Raw genomic sequence first — 21,201 nt, 5'->3', positions numbered from 1 at the left:
CGCCCTGACAGGAAGGATGATGAGAAGTAACCTTGGCAACCAGTTCAACCACGAAAGTTGGAAAGTGACAGCTCAAGCCAACATTTCATAAATTAGCATTTATATTATCAACCACCACGCATTAAAGGTTGAATTTAAGCGATATAAAGAATAGATTAAGCGGCTTATCAAAGTGAATGTGAAAATGATCCTTAAACTCCTGCAATCATCTAAACGCACACTTTAGTTTAAATTTACTTGACTGAAGTTTGGTGTAATGAATATCTTATGCAAAGCGCATTAACAGGGAATGAAAATAAAGCATTTTCCACAGCTATATATTTTACAAATGTAATACAGATTTAATGTGTTAAGCGAATTTCACAGTCTTAAATATCCAAACAAGATGAGCGCCATCCGATTAATTAACGTAATAACGAGAATACCTCTTAATTTATGTATTCTCAACCCAAGGCGAAGAGTCAGGATGTATTAACACTCACCTCGACAGTGAACCCCTTCATCGTAGCCATCTTCACAGTCTCTGGCTCCATTGCAGAGTTTGTTGAAATGAATACATTTTTTTGTCCCGATACACTGTATGTGATTGAGGGGACATCTGATTACCACCTCCTGTGCACCTGAAGAGATGGAAGAGAACAACAAAGAGTCAAAAAACTGTAATTCCACTGATTTCAACATTCACAATTCATGTACTGTATGAGTTTACTGCAAAGCCAAATGAGCTTTAATGTTCTTTCAGCATATGGAGCGGCACATACAGTGACTGAGGACCATACGTGAAACTCATTTGCATATCTCATTGTCATTAACATTTGAAATTTTTGCAGGTAAACAATTTCTTCCCAGTATTTTTTGAGTAAAGTTGCTGATACCTCAAGACCTCTTTATAGGAGGCAGAACGTATGCATATGCAAATATATTTCTACTTCACAGCATTGTTCGTTACACAGAACAGATGTTCGCCACACTGCTTTGCAGCCGCACTGGTGAAGCCCTATAACAAACTGCCCGACTCTCCCTGCCAGCCAGGCAAACGGCAGAGAGCAGCTGTTTAAGGATTCATGAGGCACATAGGTGACCCTCATTCATGTGGCGGCCACAGGAGCACATAAAACACAGCTGACCAGTGCAGCAGCACTGTAAATGTGTCACATCTGCACCCTTACTACATTGATATCAATTACCAATGTGCCGTTGGAGCCACTTAATGGGAAGATTTATCGCTCAAATGAGGGGATCTGTAACAAACCCCCCGAGTTCTCCCACCCTGAGGAACTCAAATCTAAGCGCACTTGGGCCATCTTGATTGGGCGATTTCTTATTCACAGCATCCGTTTCTACTGTGTAAGGTAAGAGATACTGCAGTTAATGTGGCCATTACAATGAGAACTGCCATCTCCGGCTGATTTACAGAAGGGATCTGTGGACAAGTAGCTGTGCGTCTGTATTGACACAATAATGACTCATATTAGTTTCTCCTCCCAAGCATTTTTATTGCTTTCAAAGGGTAGCAGGAGATCTCCTGCTCTAATGAATACTTCTTGGCTATCTCTTCAAGCTCCAGTAATTCACACTATTTTTATGCCATATTTAGGTAAGTGACCTTGTCTCTCAGAGTTCATATTTCATACATGAGCAGACTGGCAGCCTCATCTGCTAGCCTCCAAAACGTGTTTAAAGCATCGCTCTTCTCATTTCTCTTCCAGCTCCTTTTGGAACGGACTTTTTTATGGTTCCAGCCTTCGTGAACAAAAATCTATTTGTTAAATTAATTATACATACAGTAAATATTAAAAAGTACATATTACAATGGCTTAACTCGTTTTCTAAATTCTCATTTCTCGCTATACACAGAGGATTCTGATCTTCAAAATATCGCCAGTGGTCTTAAAAAGTGTAAATGTGCATGCTGCATTTCCACACTTTGCTCTTTTATTTCTTTTATTTATGAAAACGAAGTGTTAACATTCCTTAAATGTCACACATTTGGACTCAAACTGAAATCAGTGGTGGATCCTAGTGTGAAACCGTTACACACTATGCAGGAAATTTTCACTCGGAGCACAGTGCCACAGAACGTTCAACCCAGTGCCGCACCATAGCACATGTCCATTTGGCAAATGTACTATTTAACACACAGCTGTAAGGGTCTCTGACAAAGTAACAGTGTTGTCAGCCTCTCCCCTTGCTTTCTCGCCACATGGGTTCTAATCTAATGTGATAAGGGGAGGGATGGCGCATGAATATTCAGCGGCTCTGATCTGTCATGCAGGGATACACAGATGGTCTCTCAACGGCTGAGGTGCTCAGAATTCCTCTGTCAATTCCCAAACTACTGTACTATGTTGGATGATTGCTCAAAGTCGTACATACAGGATAGTACACTGTGCCGTGTAACACATCCTCTGACAGCTACACTGGAGCCTCTCTCTCCTTAGCTTCCCGTTCCAAGGTGTGGAATGATGGCTGAATGATGCTTAAAGGCAGCGACCTGCATACTGTATGTTCAGTTCACGTAAGGTCCTTGAAAGCAATCCACAGTGCACTCAGTTACAGCCTGACCAAAGGTGGAATCTCATGTGCGAGGAATGAGTTCAGTTTTAGCTCTAGGCAAATAAAAAATACACAAGTGGTTACAACTCCCAGGAGACCATTAGTGATAAGCTGAGATGAGCATCTTCAGAAGGTAATGCATACAACATTATTACAACAGCATGTTGCAAGGTCAGGTATTTCAAAGCTGCATTTCTGGATTTACAGTGTTTAAACAAATGCAATGACAGCAGATGTTAAATATATTTAGTTTGTAAAACCACCGGCATTGAATTCTTCTTATTTCTATCATTTCTCAGGTTAATCTTGTGGTGAAAACCGGTGCAGTCTGCATGTTGCTTCTAGTCATCTCAGTGGTCGGCTAGAGAGGGAGGAACAGATCAGCCTGCACTGCCTGTCTATCACAATGTCTTTTTTCTTATAACCACTGGGATGGCACCGAAGTCAGACTTTTTCAAATCTTACCTATAGCGGCTTTAATTACTAACTGTGCCTTGAAATGTACTGCAATCTATTTCAGTACTGTAGAATGGGTATTTTTCACAGCAGATAGTTGGACTGGTCATAGCAGGGAAAGCACAGGTGCCACTTACAGCAGCTGTTATATTCAAGTATCCCAGTAAGTCATGACAGTGTGAAGGTGAGTCCACATGCACACAACACAAAGACCCTGAAACTCAAGTAGCTAAATCAAATTCAGCCATCATTTTCATTTCCTACTGTGACATATCAAAATGTCCTTTATGAAAAGACGTGTGTAATTTTCTTGAATATTTTCTGCTTTAAAAACTCAGTAAACTCACACATCTGTTTTTTTTTTTTTCTCTCTCATTCTGGCTGATTGGATTGCTCAGGTTGACATTTGGTTGAGCCATGCTGGAAACTATAAGAGATCACAGCACATCATGACCTATTAAGAATGAATAACTTACAAGCTAACTCGGCATACAGTTTGTACACGCCCACGCTGTCCATAGAGGAGGTCAAATTAGCCGGAATAAGTGAAACTATAAATATACAGCTTTAAGTTATTATACTGTAGCAAGCTAAGTGTCATTATTAGAATTTAGAGGGAGCACAAATGCACACAAAGTTAATGGAAACACATGAACAGAAGCAAATAAAAGCAGGTTTTAAAAGAACTTGAGGACACATTGGTTTCATACTTCCCTAAATATCCTGCGCTGCAATGACTGTGAAGTTGCTTGAAATCAGGTCATGTTTTAGAAACTTCTACTCTCACACACACTGGTGCAAGCTAGAACTGTGCTCGTTAACACAACAAAGTTCAACATACAAATGGCTCATGACAGACAGATAAATACATAGATAGATAGAAAAAAAGCTGGAAACAGATAAACCGTAGTAGGTCCCTGCTGTATAAGGCAATCTCTGACGTATAAACCTCCAATTATTTTAGATGAAAACTGCACAGTCCCAGTAATGGTTTGATAAATGAATAATGTCCAGAACTGAAATGGGCGAGCACACTTAAATACCAGTTTAATCATAACACCTTGAGTGGAAGGCAGACGTTCCCTTGGTGAGCTCAAAAAAATGACACTGTGATATGCTTATTCAGGAAAAGCGGGAAACATTTAAGTTCAGCATAAATATTTATTAATGTCTTATTTTACAGTAACACAACTATAAATTAGATAAAACATCCCCATCTAGTGTAAATACTGCACATGTATCACTGGCAGGACTGCGAGCAAACTCATACTAGTGTCATAATTGCACTGCAGATGAGCTTCAGACCTAAAACATAATCTGCAGCAAAGACTTTTAAGAAATGACACGAGTGGTGCAGCAGGTCAGCGTCAAGGGTGAAAGCAGAATCACATTTCACATTCACACCTATCAACACCTCTGCATTGTGGCTTTAATGAACACTGCAGTCTGTCGGGGCTGCTAGCAAGATTTTTAGATTTTAGGACATGTTAATTAAAAATCATGCTGGTATTTGCCTACTTTGAGGAGTGAATGAGGAGGAATCAGCTGGGCCAAACTAATACCTCTATTTAATGTAAAATGAAAGGCTTCTAGGGGAGAATTTCCACAGCTATGTTCATTATGATAATCATGTTAATCTGAACCACTGCCAGTTTGTGCGGAATAATGAATTCATAAAAGAAACTAACCCAGGACCTATCAGCAGGGGAAGCTCCTTGAACTTCTACTTATGGGGATTCATCAGATCGCTGAGAAATAATGATGTCATTTTCTTCATTTATAGCTAAAGTTGATCATCAAAATAGCGTCCCGATACAATGTGGACTTCCCATAATGGCTTTCTAATGGCAACAGGCTCTTTTCTGGTGAATGCCACAATTACAATGACATTAGTTACTGTATGCGCTCAATTTTTCAACCCTAACCTCATTATTATTACATAAATCACCGATCTAATCATGAGCATGATGGCAGTGCAAATCGTTTAGGTGAATCTGAACCTAAGCCAAAATATCAAAAACAGCACAGGCAGGAATAGTTTTCACTGGTTGCACTGTGCTTCGGTGCAGCTACTTTGCCTGTAGGCAAGTGATGACTAACCTTTTAACATAATGTCTTACACTCTATCGCAAATTCACCAGGGCAGGAAGCAGAGAATATGTATTTTTTTCACCTCTCACAACAGTGTAGAGAGAAATTCACAATTTTAGATTTTTGTCTGTCAGTTGCACAATGAACACAAGCACTGATTATTACTGTACAGCATGTTTGGTTAGGGAGGAGTCACATGTGCATGAAATGAAAGCTAATCAGCATTTTGAAACGTTCACGCACTTCTTGCTGTTGTTAACTGGTAAGCGGCTAACTTTCACAAAATTCAAGGACGAGCAGCTCATGAAAGCAAACCATGACAGAGAAGGAATTCCCAGAAGTGCTGCAATGTTGTTAACATTAATCTCTGGGCTCATAAACTGTGTCACTGGTGTGGAAGAATAAATACAACGTTTAAAAGGCATGAATGTTGCAGTCATTCTGCTTGTGTGCCTCCTTGTGTATTTGTGTGTGTGTGAATGCAAGCTGCAGCATCAAGAACTCATGGAAAACAATGAACTCTTCACCTTTGCATGTTGTCTGCCTGGTGATGTCATTATTGTTGTCATGCGTAAAGCTTGAGGATGTTTGGATTATAAAATGTCTGGGCTCTCCGATGCTGTGGCTTAACTTGAATAACTGATGGAAAGGGATGATATATTTATAACTGTCATGTAACAGTACTGCTGGCGGGCCATTTTCTCCATATCTCAGCTTGAATCCAGTGCATGGGCCGTTTGTACCCAAACAATCCTTGGACAAATTCTGGATGTGTGGCGGCACGCTGCTTATCTTGCTGCTTGTCGTGAAATGGTAAATAAATAAATGGCTGCATTTATATCGCTCTTTTATCCAAAGCACTTTACAAGGTTTCTGTCAATTCACGCACACCCCCACACACCGATGGCAGCAAGCTACAACGCAGGATGCTGCCCTGACTATCGGGAGCAATTTGGGGTTCTTCATGTTGACACTTCAGCATGTGGACAGGGGGAGGTGGGGATAGCACCACCTGTAATCAGTGGATGAGCCACTCTACCTTCTGACCCCCAGCTTCCCCTGAACAATGTGCGTCACTTGAAGTATAAGGCTGAAACTTATAGATGTTCCAGTTCCATGGCAATGAAGTGGATTGCTGGAATGCACACATAATAAAGTACAATGAGGTAAACAAGAGTGGAATTTAGCAACAATGCAGCTGCATTTGACCAATTGTGAACTACAGCTCATACCAGCATGTTCCTCTTTTGAGAGATGCAGTGGTCTTAACACAAAGGGCTCTTTAAAGAATTATTTTCCTGTGTGACCTTTACATCCTTGGCATTTGAAATGATTTACTCAGCCAAAAGGGCTTATTTCGCTGTATTTGTCTGATCCCAGACATATATTTTCCACAAGTCAGAAGCTCCAAGGACTGAGATTCTTCACAGAAATTGAAAGACACAAACTTATTGTGTGGCCATGGGACTGAATGTTGTGACTTTCAACACGCTTAGAGGAGGATGTAGATGCAGGACGGTGAGAAATAATTAGACTCCTAACTAATCACACAGAGCTAGTGAGAAACAGCCAATGGCACAGTATGAACTGGCTACCTGGTAGGAGAAGGCGCATCCCTTTGCATGTTTTGTGGATATGCATGGCTCGCATTGGGTGATGTTTTGCCAGGCCTGTACTGCAGCCATCTTCAGTTCCTGCTCGTTTCGGCAGCTTTACACCTTCAGTCTGGTCTTCAGCACACGAAACACATGCTGACGTGGACTGAGGCCAGACAGACTTGGCCAATCAACAAGAGTGGCATGTTTGGCTCTAAAAATATCTTTGGTTGCCTTGTTTGTACATTAAGGCTCATTGTGTTTCTGTATTGTGCTGCATTGGCTACTTGTCTGACACACTGTTGAGCACTGTTAACATACAGTTAGTGAGAACACCATCAATCAGCCTTAAAGGGTAAAAGTCACTTTCATTTCAAATCCAACTTGCTAACAGTGTTGGGCAAGTTATTTGAAACATATATATAACTGGCCAATTCTACTTATTCAGGTTACTGGAAAGCCGACTGTATTATTTGATTAGTTACTGAAAGCAGTAGTTACTTTACAACGCATAATTTCACATCAAAAAGGTCAAATATTACTAAAACAGCCATTTTGATGACATTAACTGATCATCAAAAGTTATCTGGCCATGCAATACAGCCGTCTTCCCCATCTCAAGCTCCCAAGCTAATACATGTCCAACCAGTCTCTCCATGCACACGACACACAGACGAAATTCACCCTCCCATCTAACTTATTGGAACGCAGAGAACAAGCCCAAACCAATAAGCCAAAATAAAGTAGCATTAATGGGATCAGTAAATGTGATTAGTGAATTTCACATTTGAATCTTTACAATTAGGTTATTAATGAAGAAACACCACACTCCACTACACTGTTGTAATAAGAAATTCATTCCACACAACACTCCCACGGCAAACTGCATGCCTTACATGCAGATTCTAGTCTACATCTCACACCATGATTACTTGTTTGATTCTTTTTTTGATTATCAAAGTCTAAACTACATATTTTCAACAACAGGCAGCAAACAGCAAACAAGTACGGACACGAAACCAAATCCCACTCACTGGTCCTGATTTCTTCAAAGGCAAAGATGTGTTATGTATTGTTTTGTGTCAATCCTCTTCAATATAAAAAAAGTTCTACTAAAGCTCTCCTCCTAAATATATCAGTATATTACTGCATAGTATGCTCATAGCTGTGTGTGCATTCCATCTAAAAGGCAGCACTCATACAGATGTGCAGATATCTAGCTCTACTCTATCACACTAACATTTAAAATGAGTGATTTGCTCCAGCATAGTACATGGTTTCACTCAAACTCAGCCACCTCAGCAAGGCAAATCAATATTATTTGCTAAATGTTATATGCACTGTGTGGATTCACTGAGAGCAAAATCACAAAAGTAATATGCACGGAGCTCCTCCGACACCTCATTTCCTGTGTGCTGTAGCTTATTATTTGCTGTAAATGATGCTGAGTATTCAATCAGATCTATTTGAAAAAGAGGAAAAATGTTGCCACTGTGCAGCGGAATGAAGCTGCGTGTTGGCATCTGTGAAATCCAGGCTCTACTGTATAATAAAGAATCAATACATCAGTCCACAGAGAGCACTGAGCAGCCTCGGGACCATGTAGTAAAGCTGCACTTCAGAAACTCCAAACAAAAAAACAGCAAAAAGGCCAATTTATCATTATTTGGAAAACAGCGACATAATTAGTCAATAGAGATATTTTTGTGACCAACCATTATGCAAATGTTCAAATCTAATTGTTCTGGGGCCAGCTTCAAATGAATAATACATTCAGTATATTGTAGTTAGAGAGGCTAAAACCAATATTCGCAAAGAAGAATGATCTCATTAGGATATAATATACAGTTTAGTATTTAATGCTTATCAAAGAAATGAATGCACAACTGTGATAATGTCATCTAAACTAATGTCACTGATGCAATGAGATTGTGATGTACATGTTGTTTACAGCCTGGTACAAAAAATTATATTGCTCTAATCTGCTTATTCATGACAACTTTACAGGGGGTGAATTTCTATACAACTAGCTCATTTAAATGACATTAAGGCTTCAAGTTATGCATAATTATGGGCATGGCTGCTTTGAGTGACAGCTGGCTGCTCGGTTTCCGCAAACAGGCTTCATTTGGCTGCCTCAGCTCCACCCACGCTCCACCTCTTTACCCATTCTTGGATTATTGATAATATGATTTTGAAATTTTAGACATTTAAAAGTGATACTGATGAGTGGTGCTGATGAAGTTACTTTGCCCAGTGAATAATCGTGGATTTTGAGGTGTGTTTAGAATCATTATCCTGTTGTAGAAGCCATCCTTTTCATCTTCACCTTTCCTGCAGACGGTGTGATGTTTGCTTCCAGAATTTGCTGGTGTTTAATTGAATCCATCCTTCCCTCTACCAGTGAAATACTCCCCGTGCCACCGGCTGCAACACAAGCCCAGAGCATGATCGATCCACCCCCATGCTTGACAATTGGAGAGGTGTTCTTTTCATGAAATTCAGCACCCTTCTCCTGCGGACGTACCTTTTCTCATTGCGGCCAAAAAGTTCATTTTTAAATTCATCGGCCCACAGGATTTGTTTCCAAAATGCATCAGGCTTGTTCCTTTGCAAACCTCTGGTGCTGAATTTTGTGATGAGAACACAGGAAAGTGTCCTTCTGATGACTCTTCCCCAAAGGTCATAATTGTGCAGGTGTCACTGCACAGTGGAACAGTGCACCACCACTCCAGAGTCTGCTAAATCTTCCTGAAGGTCTTCTGCAGTCAAACAGGGGCTTTGATTTGCCTTTCTAACAATCCTCTGAGCAGTTCTCTCTGAAAGTTTTCTAGGTGTTCCAGACCTCGACTTGATCACCACTGTTCCTGTTAACTGCCATTTCTTAATTACACCTACATGAAAATGCTTTGAGGGCATCAATTATTTTAATTTTCAGAGTGCTAGGCAGCTGCTAAGAGGAGCCCACTGCTGCTGATTGTTGGGACAAGGTTTGAGGAGTCACAGCGTTTATAAAGCCATGAAATCTGCATCACTTGGCTTTTCCTAACGATGAGCGTGAACAAGCCACAGCACTAGCAAGCTAATTAAGGTCAGGACTCTGGTGAAAGTTATCTGAGAGCTCAAATCTCTTGGGGTGCCCAAACTTCAATTCATTTATTTAATTCTAAAATTGTACATAACAAAATGCACTGAAATTGCTGAAGAGGAAGTTTCATCTATATGACTTTTGGAGATCAGTCCATCTTCATCTTCAAATAGTATTTCTACTGTAATTTCAATGAAGGTGGAAATCTCCAAGCTTGCTTTGTTGCTATTGTTGTCAAGACTTGGCCACATCTTTGATCAAGGCAGGAGAAAGCATGGTTTGAATTTTGTAAGTGGGTGATGCTGCGAATTAACCATGTCAAATAAAACAGAAGAGCCCTTACTTCACTTGGCCTCGGATCCCTCCATTAAATTACAATAGTTTTGGTGAAAATCCTTGACCTTTGCCTTTATTTATATCTCACACGATGTAATTAGTTTCGGGGCCCAAACTGCTATGCAGGCCTATAGTGTAAATCAATTGATCATAAGAGAGTAAATCCATCTTTTTTGGCTTGAAGGCATCTTTAACGAGGACCATGTTTATGGTATAATACACACAGCGAGTGGGAGGACATGTATTTTTCTCTAAATATCCTCTGGCACTAACCCAGCTCCCTTGAAATAATCACCGAGCTATGACCATGTTTATAGGGTGGCTGTAAGAGAAGGCATTGGCTCATTCCTTCACTATCTATTACACGACCCATTATTTATGATTATTAAATAAATAAAGGCCAATGTCACTGAGTCAGGCTCATTAAGAGTCAAAGTCCTGGATACTGTATAACTGTGAGATGAACAGCACTCATCTTGCCAAAGTTACAGGCTATTATTCTCATTGGGTGTCATGGTTAAGTATGTGTCACTGTGTTTGCTCTGACTTAAAGCTCATATTGCTGTGATGCTTTGTTCTCTGCCAGAGCAGCAGGGGGATAATGTAGACTTTAGTACTTAAATGTCACACTGGGTACGTGACATCGAGCATGTCGAGTTGCAAAATAAGACTTTTTCTTTGGTTCTTCAGGTGACAACCTGTTATGCTGTCCTTTATAATACTTGTACTATGAAGGAATATGAAAAGGAAAATGTGTCAGCGAGGTGTAACTGTTGAGATTGGGGCTATGAGAGCAAAGACAAAGCTGTAATGTAGTCCTATCAGTCCGTCACTTCTGATGCAGATAAGACATGGAGCAGGTGCAAGATTAAAGTATGCAAGCAACTTATTAGGATCCATATTTATGTTTATTGTGAGGTGGTGACCTCTAGGGGCTGTAGTGTTTATGAAGGGAGCAAAGCAGGAAATCAGCTGACATAGTACAAAGAGGGACAAAGTCCACATGCAGAAGTCTTTGACTCACGAGACTGTTATTGGTGTCCCGTATGAAACCAAAACTTATTTTAACTTACATAACATACTTAACTTAGATCATGTGCGTAACATAAGTTAACGTAAGTACAGAGCTTATGTAACTAAAATATTTATTTTAACCTAAACCATGATCTTTTACTCAACCTAACCAAGTATTTTTGGTGTGTTACCAAACTGTGACCATTTCACAAGGTTAACCACGTACTCTCCAATGGTTATATGTGTTGCTTTGGGAATCTTTTCTATTGTTTTGGTATGAAGACCTGTTGAAAACACACAGAAACAGGGGCAATGCAGCAAGCAAAGGACTGAATATGAGCTAATGATATGCTAAGGGAAAAGGTTACTTTTCTTCTCTGACATTTTGACAGAAAAAACGGTCTTCATCACAGAGACTTCAGTGTATATATTGCCTTCACAGGAATGAATGTTTCCAAGCACGCATGCACACAAGTACACACAACATTTGTTGTGTCTATTCCCCGCCCACTGAAACTACGGGTAAAGCAGATGGCACACGCCTGAGGAAGTGTACATAAGTTCTGTTCCAAATGCAAAGGAGGGAGAGGCAAAGAAACACTAAATTAAAAGTCTTGTTTCAAAGCCTTATGCCTCCTGCTCCGAAAGTCAGCTGATTATGATGCCTCCACACAAGATACATGTGTGGCAGGTTAAATACGTTGATAGCAAGGACAATGTGCTGCATTTGATCTTAAATCAGATTCAGGCGTCAGACACAGGCCTGAGAAAGCAAACATGATATCCATTAACGCTCCCTGCACTAACACTCAGTCACTCTTTATGTTGTAGAGATAGTGCGATGACAACATAACCTGTGCTTTTCTGATAAATTGGGCAGTTCATCTTAACAGAAGACAACAACGTGAACGCAGACTCATGCAGATTTAATGGTCTCATAGACAGTGAATAATTCTCACAAAATGCAGGAGTGATACTTGAATTTAAACCTGCTGCATTTGTAATACTGGCATGTTTTAGGGGGTTTTGATGAGTCAACTGAAGAGTTACATGTTGGTGGTGAGGGAGAGACGGAGAAGAAGAAAAATAAATGTTACATAATGCAAAAGGCCCTGTCCTTCAGCTCAATAACAAGGTGCTACGCTACATTACCCCCTAAACCTCCATCCTGCTGGCGCCAATTCTCATGGGAAGCACACACATTTGTGATACATTTATTTCAATATGGGACTTGCCAGATAAAATACCCTGCAGGATGTTGATAGGCAGCCCAAAATACACTGACTATAGTTACTGCAGCTTCATCACAGACAGACAGATCAAATATTCTCTGCACTTCTAAGCAGTGTTTTCAGAGGGGCTTTGTCAGCGACTTCCAAATGTTTAAATGGCAATGTGAGTTTCACATGTAAGAAATGCACTTCACAATCAGAATTAAAACAAGTGCACTGGTTGAATATGGTTAGAGGAATGTAACTGTGATTGTCTGTCGCTTACTGTACGAGTGGTCCTTAAAGGCACAGCCAGAACAGCATACAGACAAACAAAGCTGTTGAAAAGCTGTTAACCAGAATGTTGATATGGGACAGTTCTGCAAAACAAAAAATCCAAAATGTGTGTTTTCTGTGTTTCTGATCAGTTGACAAACTGACTTCATGCTGGTAAATGGGTTCACCTGTTCTACAAACTACACCCATGACAATACTCCAAATATACAATCCCAAAAGGTTGGGATGCTGTGCGAAATAACAGAATGTGATAATTTGCTAATCTTTTTTGACATATACTCAACTGTAAACAGTACAGTGACAATACATTTAATGTTTTCCCTCATCAACTTTGTTGTTTTTGTAAATATCTGCTGATTATGGATTTGATGCAGCAACATATTTCAAACAAGTTGGGACAGGAGCAACAGAAGACTGGGAAAGTTGATAGTGGTGATAGTATCATGATTTCACAAGCGAGGATGGAGTGAGGTTCACCACTTTGTGAACACATGATTGGATATACAGTACTACATGGGCTCGGGAACACGGCATGAAACTGTTGTCAGTGAACACAGCTTGTTTGCAAATGACTGCATTCTGTTTTTATTTACATTTCACACAGCACATCATCTTTCTGGAATCAGGGTTGTTGATTCTTCAGAACGACATTACCGTTGTTAAATATGTAGCACGAGCTGCACAAGAAATCAGTGACTAAAATAAACTCAGTAGCATAACCATGAGATAAAGATGCTGCGCCCCATGTTGGATCTTCACGCTGCTTGTTTTCAAGCTCTCTGTAGGGTGCTGATGAGTTCAGTATAGAGAATCTGAGGACTTTAGAGGATGGCATACGGAGACATGCCCTCCCCTGTCGTGGAAGGGGAATAAATGGAAGAACCCCAGAGAGAGCTGTCTTTGAACAGTTCTCCTCCCCCGTGCCTTGAGGACACTGAGATCAACATCGGTGTTGATTGGGTCGAGCCAAGCTACAGCTATGAAACACAGCTTCTGGGACCATGTTTTTGAAGTCAGCTACTGACCCCTTTTATTGTCTCTTCCTCTGGGAGTGACAATTCAATCAAAGGATTCGCTGGCCTCCACGTCCACCAGATTCACAAAGCTCCTCATGGCAGCACTACTGAGACGAGCCAAAAGTCCATGAAATCCTTTCCTGAAGGATTCATGAAGGATTTAAGTTCTAAGACAGTGTTTGCAAGCGTGTAGCATCAGTACAGGGAGAGAGCTGCGTGTTGACAGCCATTAGCAGCGACAGTTTTTATAAAATTATATTAGAAAAGATATTTACAGAAAGTGAATTATAGCTGTCCCACTTTATCTCAAATGCACAGCAAACAGCCGATCTGTATGTCCCCAGACAGCTCTGACATTTCAACGTCCTTGAAGTATGATGCACAAACTAGGAATGTGATTATCCGAGAGGTTGGACTCTTTATTGCACAGAAAGCGTTTGCTTGAACTGCACACAATTGGAGAATTGCCATTTTGCTTGGTTTTCTTTAGCCATTCCTGAACGCAGGCTGTTGTCTCGGCTCCCTGAATAACTGTCGTCAGCTGTCCAGTCCCGTGAGGCCCGCGGCTGAGTGGATAAAGCGGTCCCTCCTTCTAGTCTCTAGGTATTGCAATCCAAGGCCACCTTCCCTTCCCTCCTCCCCACAGGCCCTGAAGATGCAGTGATTACATCTCCCTGACCGAGCCAGAGCAGGGAGGAGCGGGGCCATCAGTGGCACCCATATTTTTATACTTCTAGATGACGAGAGTGTAATGCATTACCGTGCTGTTTTCAGAAGATAATAAATTCCTCTGTATAATGCCCCAAATATTCACAGTGAAATTTAAGCACTGATGGCTTTGCACCATGATTTTTTTTGCGTTTTTATTTTAATCCTCTATGGCTTCGCTCACTGCATATCAACCTATATAAGGATCTTTTTTTCAAAGGTTACTGCAGCCTTTGCTATCATTTAAAAAGGCAGGATACATTCCAATCCCGTCATCTGTTTGCAGGGCAAAGCTGATCTAATTCCCCCCTCTATCAATACATAATCCATGATAATGAGCAGTGCCAAATTCCTTAGATGAATATGCAAAAGCTTCTTTCTGCAGGCACTGTAAATAAAATGGAGCCAACATTAATTGAAGTGATAATTAATTGCCTACGACTTGGCCCACAGCAACCATGTAGAGGTTATATTATATCTATTATATTTAAAACATGTTTCACAAAGGTAAGGTGAAACAGAGGATGAAAGATCAGAGATGACAGAGAATCCAATCAGAGAGAATATCAGAAATCTGCTGCCAGTGTACCCAGATTTACATACAGAGAATCTATGGCATTAATGGGATTTTAACTTTAAACTGAACTTAAATGTTTCTACCATCCACCAAACCCATGTCACTGCTCTCCTTTGTCCTTCACATTGAAAGACTAATCCATGTTATTTACCGAAAACATGATCCTTTTTGCTAATGTTTTGCTCAGCCGACAGGGTGTTAAAGGAACCCTCCAGTGATTTAATGTTACATTTCCATGAAGTTAAGGGACTTGTGGAGACATATTAAAATAGAACGGTCCAAATTTATGCAGCAGAGGCCGAAATATCATGAATTTTAGTCCCTAATGTGGGTCAAGCGTCAAAAAAACTTGATCTTACATTTCATGTATAGGAACTGGATACTGCTTTTCATTAGAAGCGCTCTGCCTCCTAAATCCCCACGTCTGTCAAAGCCCATAACTCCAATTTGTAACTCAAGCTTTCCGTTAAAAAATGTAACTCTCAAGGCCAAGATAAGAGCAACCTGATGACACCATTAATTTTCAACTGTTTTCACAGACTGAGTGGAACTCCCTGTGACCAAGAAACCAAAGGCCATCAGTAAAATATATGGAGTGATCCTTTAAAAACGAAAACATTTGCTCCTCTCAACACTCCTCGACAGTACTTCACGGGAAATAAATCTGACGTACATGAGGTGACGCGTGTGGAATAACTTGAGAAAAAAACTAGCCATTCAATAAAAGAAGCATGAGATCTTAAAGGTGGACCGATACACGCAGCCATGAAAAAAAATCAGCAGCAGCTCACTTCATCAACATCAAAGCCTCAAAGAGAAAATATGCAGCAGTACCTGTGTCTGCGTTTGCCTGTCCATCCCTCCATCTCTTTTCTAAACCTCCTGCCTCTTATCTCGAGGCACAGCATTGTGTTATATTATCTCAGCATGCACCAACCTTTGGAGTAATTTTTTAAGGCAGTGGGTACGCCTTTAGCGCCATTTCTCAACATGCAGGGTAGTCCAATAGACTTCTACAGACAGCCCGTACTCACTCCCAATGTGTCAAATAAAGAGCGACAAAAGTCCACCTATGGAGGAGGTTTGGGTGGTTGGATTGGCCAATCGCAGCATCTCAGGTTTATGTCATAAATAACAGAAGTAACACACTTATTTTAAGCCAGACCATGACCTTTACCAAAACCTAACCAAGTCATTTTGGTACTTAAACCTTACCAAAGTGTGACTGAAACACAATGTGTTTATTATTGTTCACTGCAAGCTTTATTTTGAAAGTCTACCTGGATGTTGCTCACCTGATGTTGCATATTTATTGCTGCAAACCTAACTGGTGAGCCCTGTAAGTTGAAAAATTACGCTAAAGTGGTACGTGGTGCCTTAAAATGTGACGCCGAGGGGTCCTGACCAAGCGCCCCATTGTGACGAGTTGGAAATGGGAATATGTTAATCAACAACAACACTCAACAAGCCACCACTCTGTTGCATTCATACATCAGAGAGCATGCAATCAACTGTGAACATGTTAACAGCTGGTGACTGTAATTACATAGTTTTGACATAAGAAATGAGCTTTCTCTGCAACAAACATTGCTTACCACAAGTAGCCTACTGGATATATGACCTCATGCAAACTAGGGCATTAATAATTATTGTGCACTGTGGTCAATTTACAGATGCCACTGCCAAAACTATAAAGCCCTAATTATAGCCAATAACTCACAGTGATGGCAAACCTGGAGTGAATGTTAATAATCTGGTTCTGCTGCCTTTTTTCGGCTGTGACTGTGCAGCAGTGGCAGTCTCATCGTGATATACAAAAGCTAATTCAGTTCATAATAATGTGAAATTGCTGCTCTGTTTATCCATTAAAGGAAATCTATGTCCCAGAAGAGTGTAAATAATACCCAGGAGCATGCATGCCACAACCTATTTGGACTTGAAGGACGAATGAAGGTTTACATGACTGCAGTCGGATATGCCACGCAGATCCTTCACAGCATAATACAGCACTTCCACTTGTTCACCTAATGATACAGCACCCCCAACCAATACCTCATTTTCAAATAGACTGGAAGTCTTCTGTTTTCATCTGAAATGATTTGCTATCTTTTGTGCTGTCCTGTCCTTGGAAGTAAGTAGCAGTCAAATAGAGTCTTGTTTGTTGGAGTACAAAGCACCATAGCAATGTGTATGAAGGACCAACATTGAAAACAAATGGGATTTTGGAAGAAACTATTAGGACAAATATTTATTGAAGAATAAACTATGCCACTTACAGACAATGTCACTTTTAGAATTCTTCATAATGAGACGTTTTATAGATCTGGGTGTGATACTGCATATTAATTGAAGTTTGACTGTACATGTGTGCTGCTACTCGTCTCTCAAATGCCTCAAACAAATGTCTCCTAAGGGAGACAATAAAGGTTAAACTAATCTAATCTACAGATGTTGACACCACTTTATCCCAGAATATTAAAAAAAAAAAAACAACTAACTAGAATTCGTATCTGCATTACTGCATGTTCCTGTGGTTGGTAAATATTAAATACAATCAGTAAAAGTTTGTTTTACTTTTACCACAATCAGGTATCATGCAAAGATTTTAAACAAGCATGTGATTAGAAATACTTTCATCTCTAGGTTGTATGTGACTGGTCTGTCACAGTCCATCTGACTTTGACAATTGTTATCACAGCTTGATGTTACATTGTAAATTTGATCAATTCAATGTACCTTGATCATCAAGCACTCACTTCATCATGTAAAATGGATTAAAAAACCCACCCATTGAAATAAGGTGCTAAACTGCAGTGACCTGGTTAGCTTCAGGAAAAGATCATGGTTTGGGTTAAAATGCATACATTAAGTAATTTCTGTTACATACATAAGTTAACTTCTGTATATGATGTAAGTGAACTGACATGCGTAAATTAGAATGCAAAATGCATTTCAGCCCATGTGTTCTGTCTCCTTTGCTCTCCACACACACTGTTTACCTGCATACAGTCAAAGCCTGCTCAAACATGATTGGGCAAAACTAGATTAGTACAAAACCAGAACGTCTCTTGTCCCATGCCTACACATTCTGCATTTATATGCAGATATTTGTTTACAGAAATGATGCATCACCTGACGTCATAATGACTATGGCCACTAGAGTCGCTGCCTAACAATACATGTGAATATAGGTTGTCATAAGCTGCTTGACAGGCTGTTTTTTGGGGAGGAGGGTCTGGTGCTCAAAAGGATATCTTTTTGTTGGAGCAACAATTAATGCATGTTAACATGGGTCCTTATTCTATAAAGGTGACCGTGACTGACGGATGACGTGCTGTGGCAGAATTTCATATGAAAGCTTTGCATTAGTGAGTAATGGGTGGAATGAGTGACTTACAAATTTTGTCAGTTTCGTCTGAATCATCAGGGCAGTCGGGCTCGCCATCACAGAGCCAGGCCTCGGGGATGCAGGTTTCTTCATCAAGACAGTGAAACTCCCCTACGTCACACAAGATGGCTTCTCAGATGGCATGAAGAAAGGGTGGAGAAGGAGACAGAAAAGATGCAGCATGAGGTGATGATAGTGAACAGGTGGATCACGTATTTCAGTGGAAAATGTGTGTTAGATGTACATGAGTGTGAGTAGAGAAGAAGTGGCACTGACATATTGCTAGACTCTCATTATTACATTATCATTGACGGCAGCGTGAAGCTGAATGAATGATTTTAGGCAATCAATAGAGTGCTGTGCAGTATCCCTTTTGTCAGAAGCACATCTTTTGTAAACCACAATTCTTTGTCAGGACAGGAGGACATACATTTTCTTTCCATGAGATTAAAATGCTACCAAAAGAGGCAGACGAGGCAGATGCTGCCCAGGCATTGTGATTTTGACAGCTCCTCTCCTCTAACAAAGACATGATGTCCTTCGCGCCTTGGCAAACTATTACAAAGCAGTTTGGCAAGTTTGTTCTTATCTTTTTGCCTTCTTGGTGTTGTGCTTTCATTTGATGGTGGGACTGGGGGAGTTCAGTGAAAGCCCAGTCAACTAAAAAGTCATCATGGCCTTTCAATATAGCAAGCATCTGTCAAAGTGTTGACATATTTCCTGCCGGTAGCTGTCAGAGACTCAGCTCGATCATACTGCAGAATGACAGAAGCTTTTGCTAAAGATTTGACACCACAATGTGACCTGCTGCTACTTCTCCTGAGCGGTGAGCAAAAACGGTAATTTGTTTCTGAGCTTAACCCACAGACAACCAGACCAGGGCCGCACGATATCGGCATAAAACTGACATTGCAATTTTTCTCATTGAAAAATACAGCAATTTTCACCAGATGCTATGAATGGTTCTGTTTGGAAAGATTTATTCATTCTAGAGCTTTTTGTAGAGGGTTCAACGCTTTAAAATTAAGAGGGATACTCATCAGAATCTCATCTGACAAACAGAAATAGTAAAACAGAAATGAAATAACTCCAATAAAGAAAGAAACAATAGTCAGCAAAAACCAGCCCCGAAAAAGAAAAAACAGACCACAGCTCCATTCAGTTTTCAGTGGGTGTATTAGATCAAGCAAGCAAAGCAGTGCTGTGGGTGCGTGAAAGACTCATCCCGCATTCCCAGAGTTCAAAACACTTGGTCAACGGTCCGATTTGTTGTCCCCACAAACCCAGAGCAGTTCAGTTCCAATCCACCTGCAACCACAAAAAGAAAGACAACTCAAAAGTCCTCTCAGGGTTTTACTGCAGATCCCCACAAAACAGCTCCGCCAAGAACCGGCTCACCGAGAAACTCCGCCTGGGAAATACACACATCCACCGGATTATTCCTCCTCCTAACACAGACTCCAGAGACAAGACTCATGTTTTAGCACAAGTTGGCTACAGTGACGCGGACTTTTCAACACGATCTGATGCTGAGGGGACAGCTGGTGTATCTCTCCTCCACTGACCACGGCTCAGAGACATACTAACAGTTTGCTGTGCGTACAGAGCCTGCACGTCGCACCCGCAACAAACTCCATGTACCCAAATGAGGCAGACGTCTCATGCAGATATGTGATGGAAAAGAAGAGCCATGTAGCAAGTAGCAAAATAGCTTCAGGATGATGTGTTTGAGGTCATTTGCCTTACTTGAAATCGCGCCTCTGCGATGGGACATGCGCACATCGCAATGCTGTGACGATATATAGGCTCCGGCTCCCCCTCCCACCCTCTCTCACTATCTCCATCTTTTTCCCGGTGTGTTCCTAACCCATTAGCGGTGGGAGTGGAGCAAGTGGGAGATCAGGTCTGCAGCGTTTGAACAGTCTGAGTGATAATTCAACGCACCGCTGCTCCCTGTCCCGGCACCCTCCAGCAAATTCACTACCCAGGGACAAATCTGAAAAGGTCAAACATCTCATCCATTCTGCCTCTCCTATTCCCACTGATGCAATATATCTGAAATCTTACAATTTAAATCAAGGTCTCTTTTTAAATATTCAAAGCCTTCTTCTTCTTCTTCTTCTTCTTCTTTTTTTTTTTTTTTTTTTTAAAGATTTTAAAGGGGAACGTTCTTAAATTGCTCACCAAAGCCATCAAACCTTTCAAAAAAAAAAATTTAAATGCATGCAGTCATGTTGATTGGGGAAAGGGGTATCTCAAGGTAGCCTATTGCATAAGAAATGTGTTCATGTGGATTCAGTTGAACAGCACCAGCATCAAAATATTTCCCAAAGCGCTCTTAACTTCATAATAACAGACTGCTTTTCAAATATGCTTCTTTTAACCATCATCAAGCAACACAATATTGTGATCTTCAGCAAAACATGCTGTCAACCTTGATGCATATTGATTATCCTCAATAAATATTAACACAGAACTGGCCTTCAATAGTATGATGGACTGCATGATTTGACAGCTTGTTGGTAATGTATAATTAGGTTAATCAAACGTTTAAAGCACATAACAAATATACTGCATATGACCTGAATATGCTGACTGCATTACTTACATTCCCTTTAAAAAAGAAATAGTGAAACATCAATGAAGACGCACTTGGCTTGAGATTGGCAGAGGCATGCTCAGTCTGTAAAGAGAAGTCTCCTGCACCTTTAGAGCTGAATTGATTGCCATTGAGAAGCAGAGGGTTGGTGACAGAGGGGCCATGTCCTCAGCTGGCGATGGAAGCCATGAAAGAAACTGCCCATGGACCTCGGAGCAGACCGGTTGCCTATTGATGTTTTAGCTCCTTTCACTTCACTTCACCTTGAA

General features: G+C 40.6%; 1 protein-coding gene across 1 annotated transcript in view; it reads right to left on the bottom strand.

Annotated features, from left to right (window-relative positions):
- The window catches only part of lrp1bb (low density lipoprotein receptor-related protein 1Bb), a 238,283-nt gene that overhangs the window by 155,729 nt on the left and 61,353 nt on the right, over positions 1 to 21,201 (bottom strand). Inside the window, exon 2 of the mRNA XM_076746483.1 lies at positions 483 to 620. Within this exon, the coding sequence (XP_076602598.1) occupies positions 483 to 620 (138 nt within the window). The remainder of the gene's footprint in view (positions 1 to 482; positions 621 to 21,201) is intronic.

The sequence above is a fragment of the Chaetodon auriga genome, chromosome 13 (genome assembly GCF_051107435.1).
Source record: "Chaetodon auriga isolate fChaAug3 chromosome 13, fChaAug3.hap1, whole genome shotgun sequence".
Taxonomy (NCBI): Eukaryota; Metazoa; Chordata; class Actinopteri; order Chaetodontiformes; family Chaetodontidae; genus Chaetodon; species Chaetodon auriga.
This window is presented reverse-complemented; position numbering and strand designations above follow the sequence as displayed.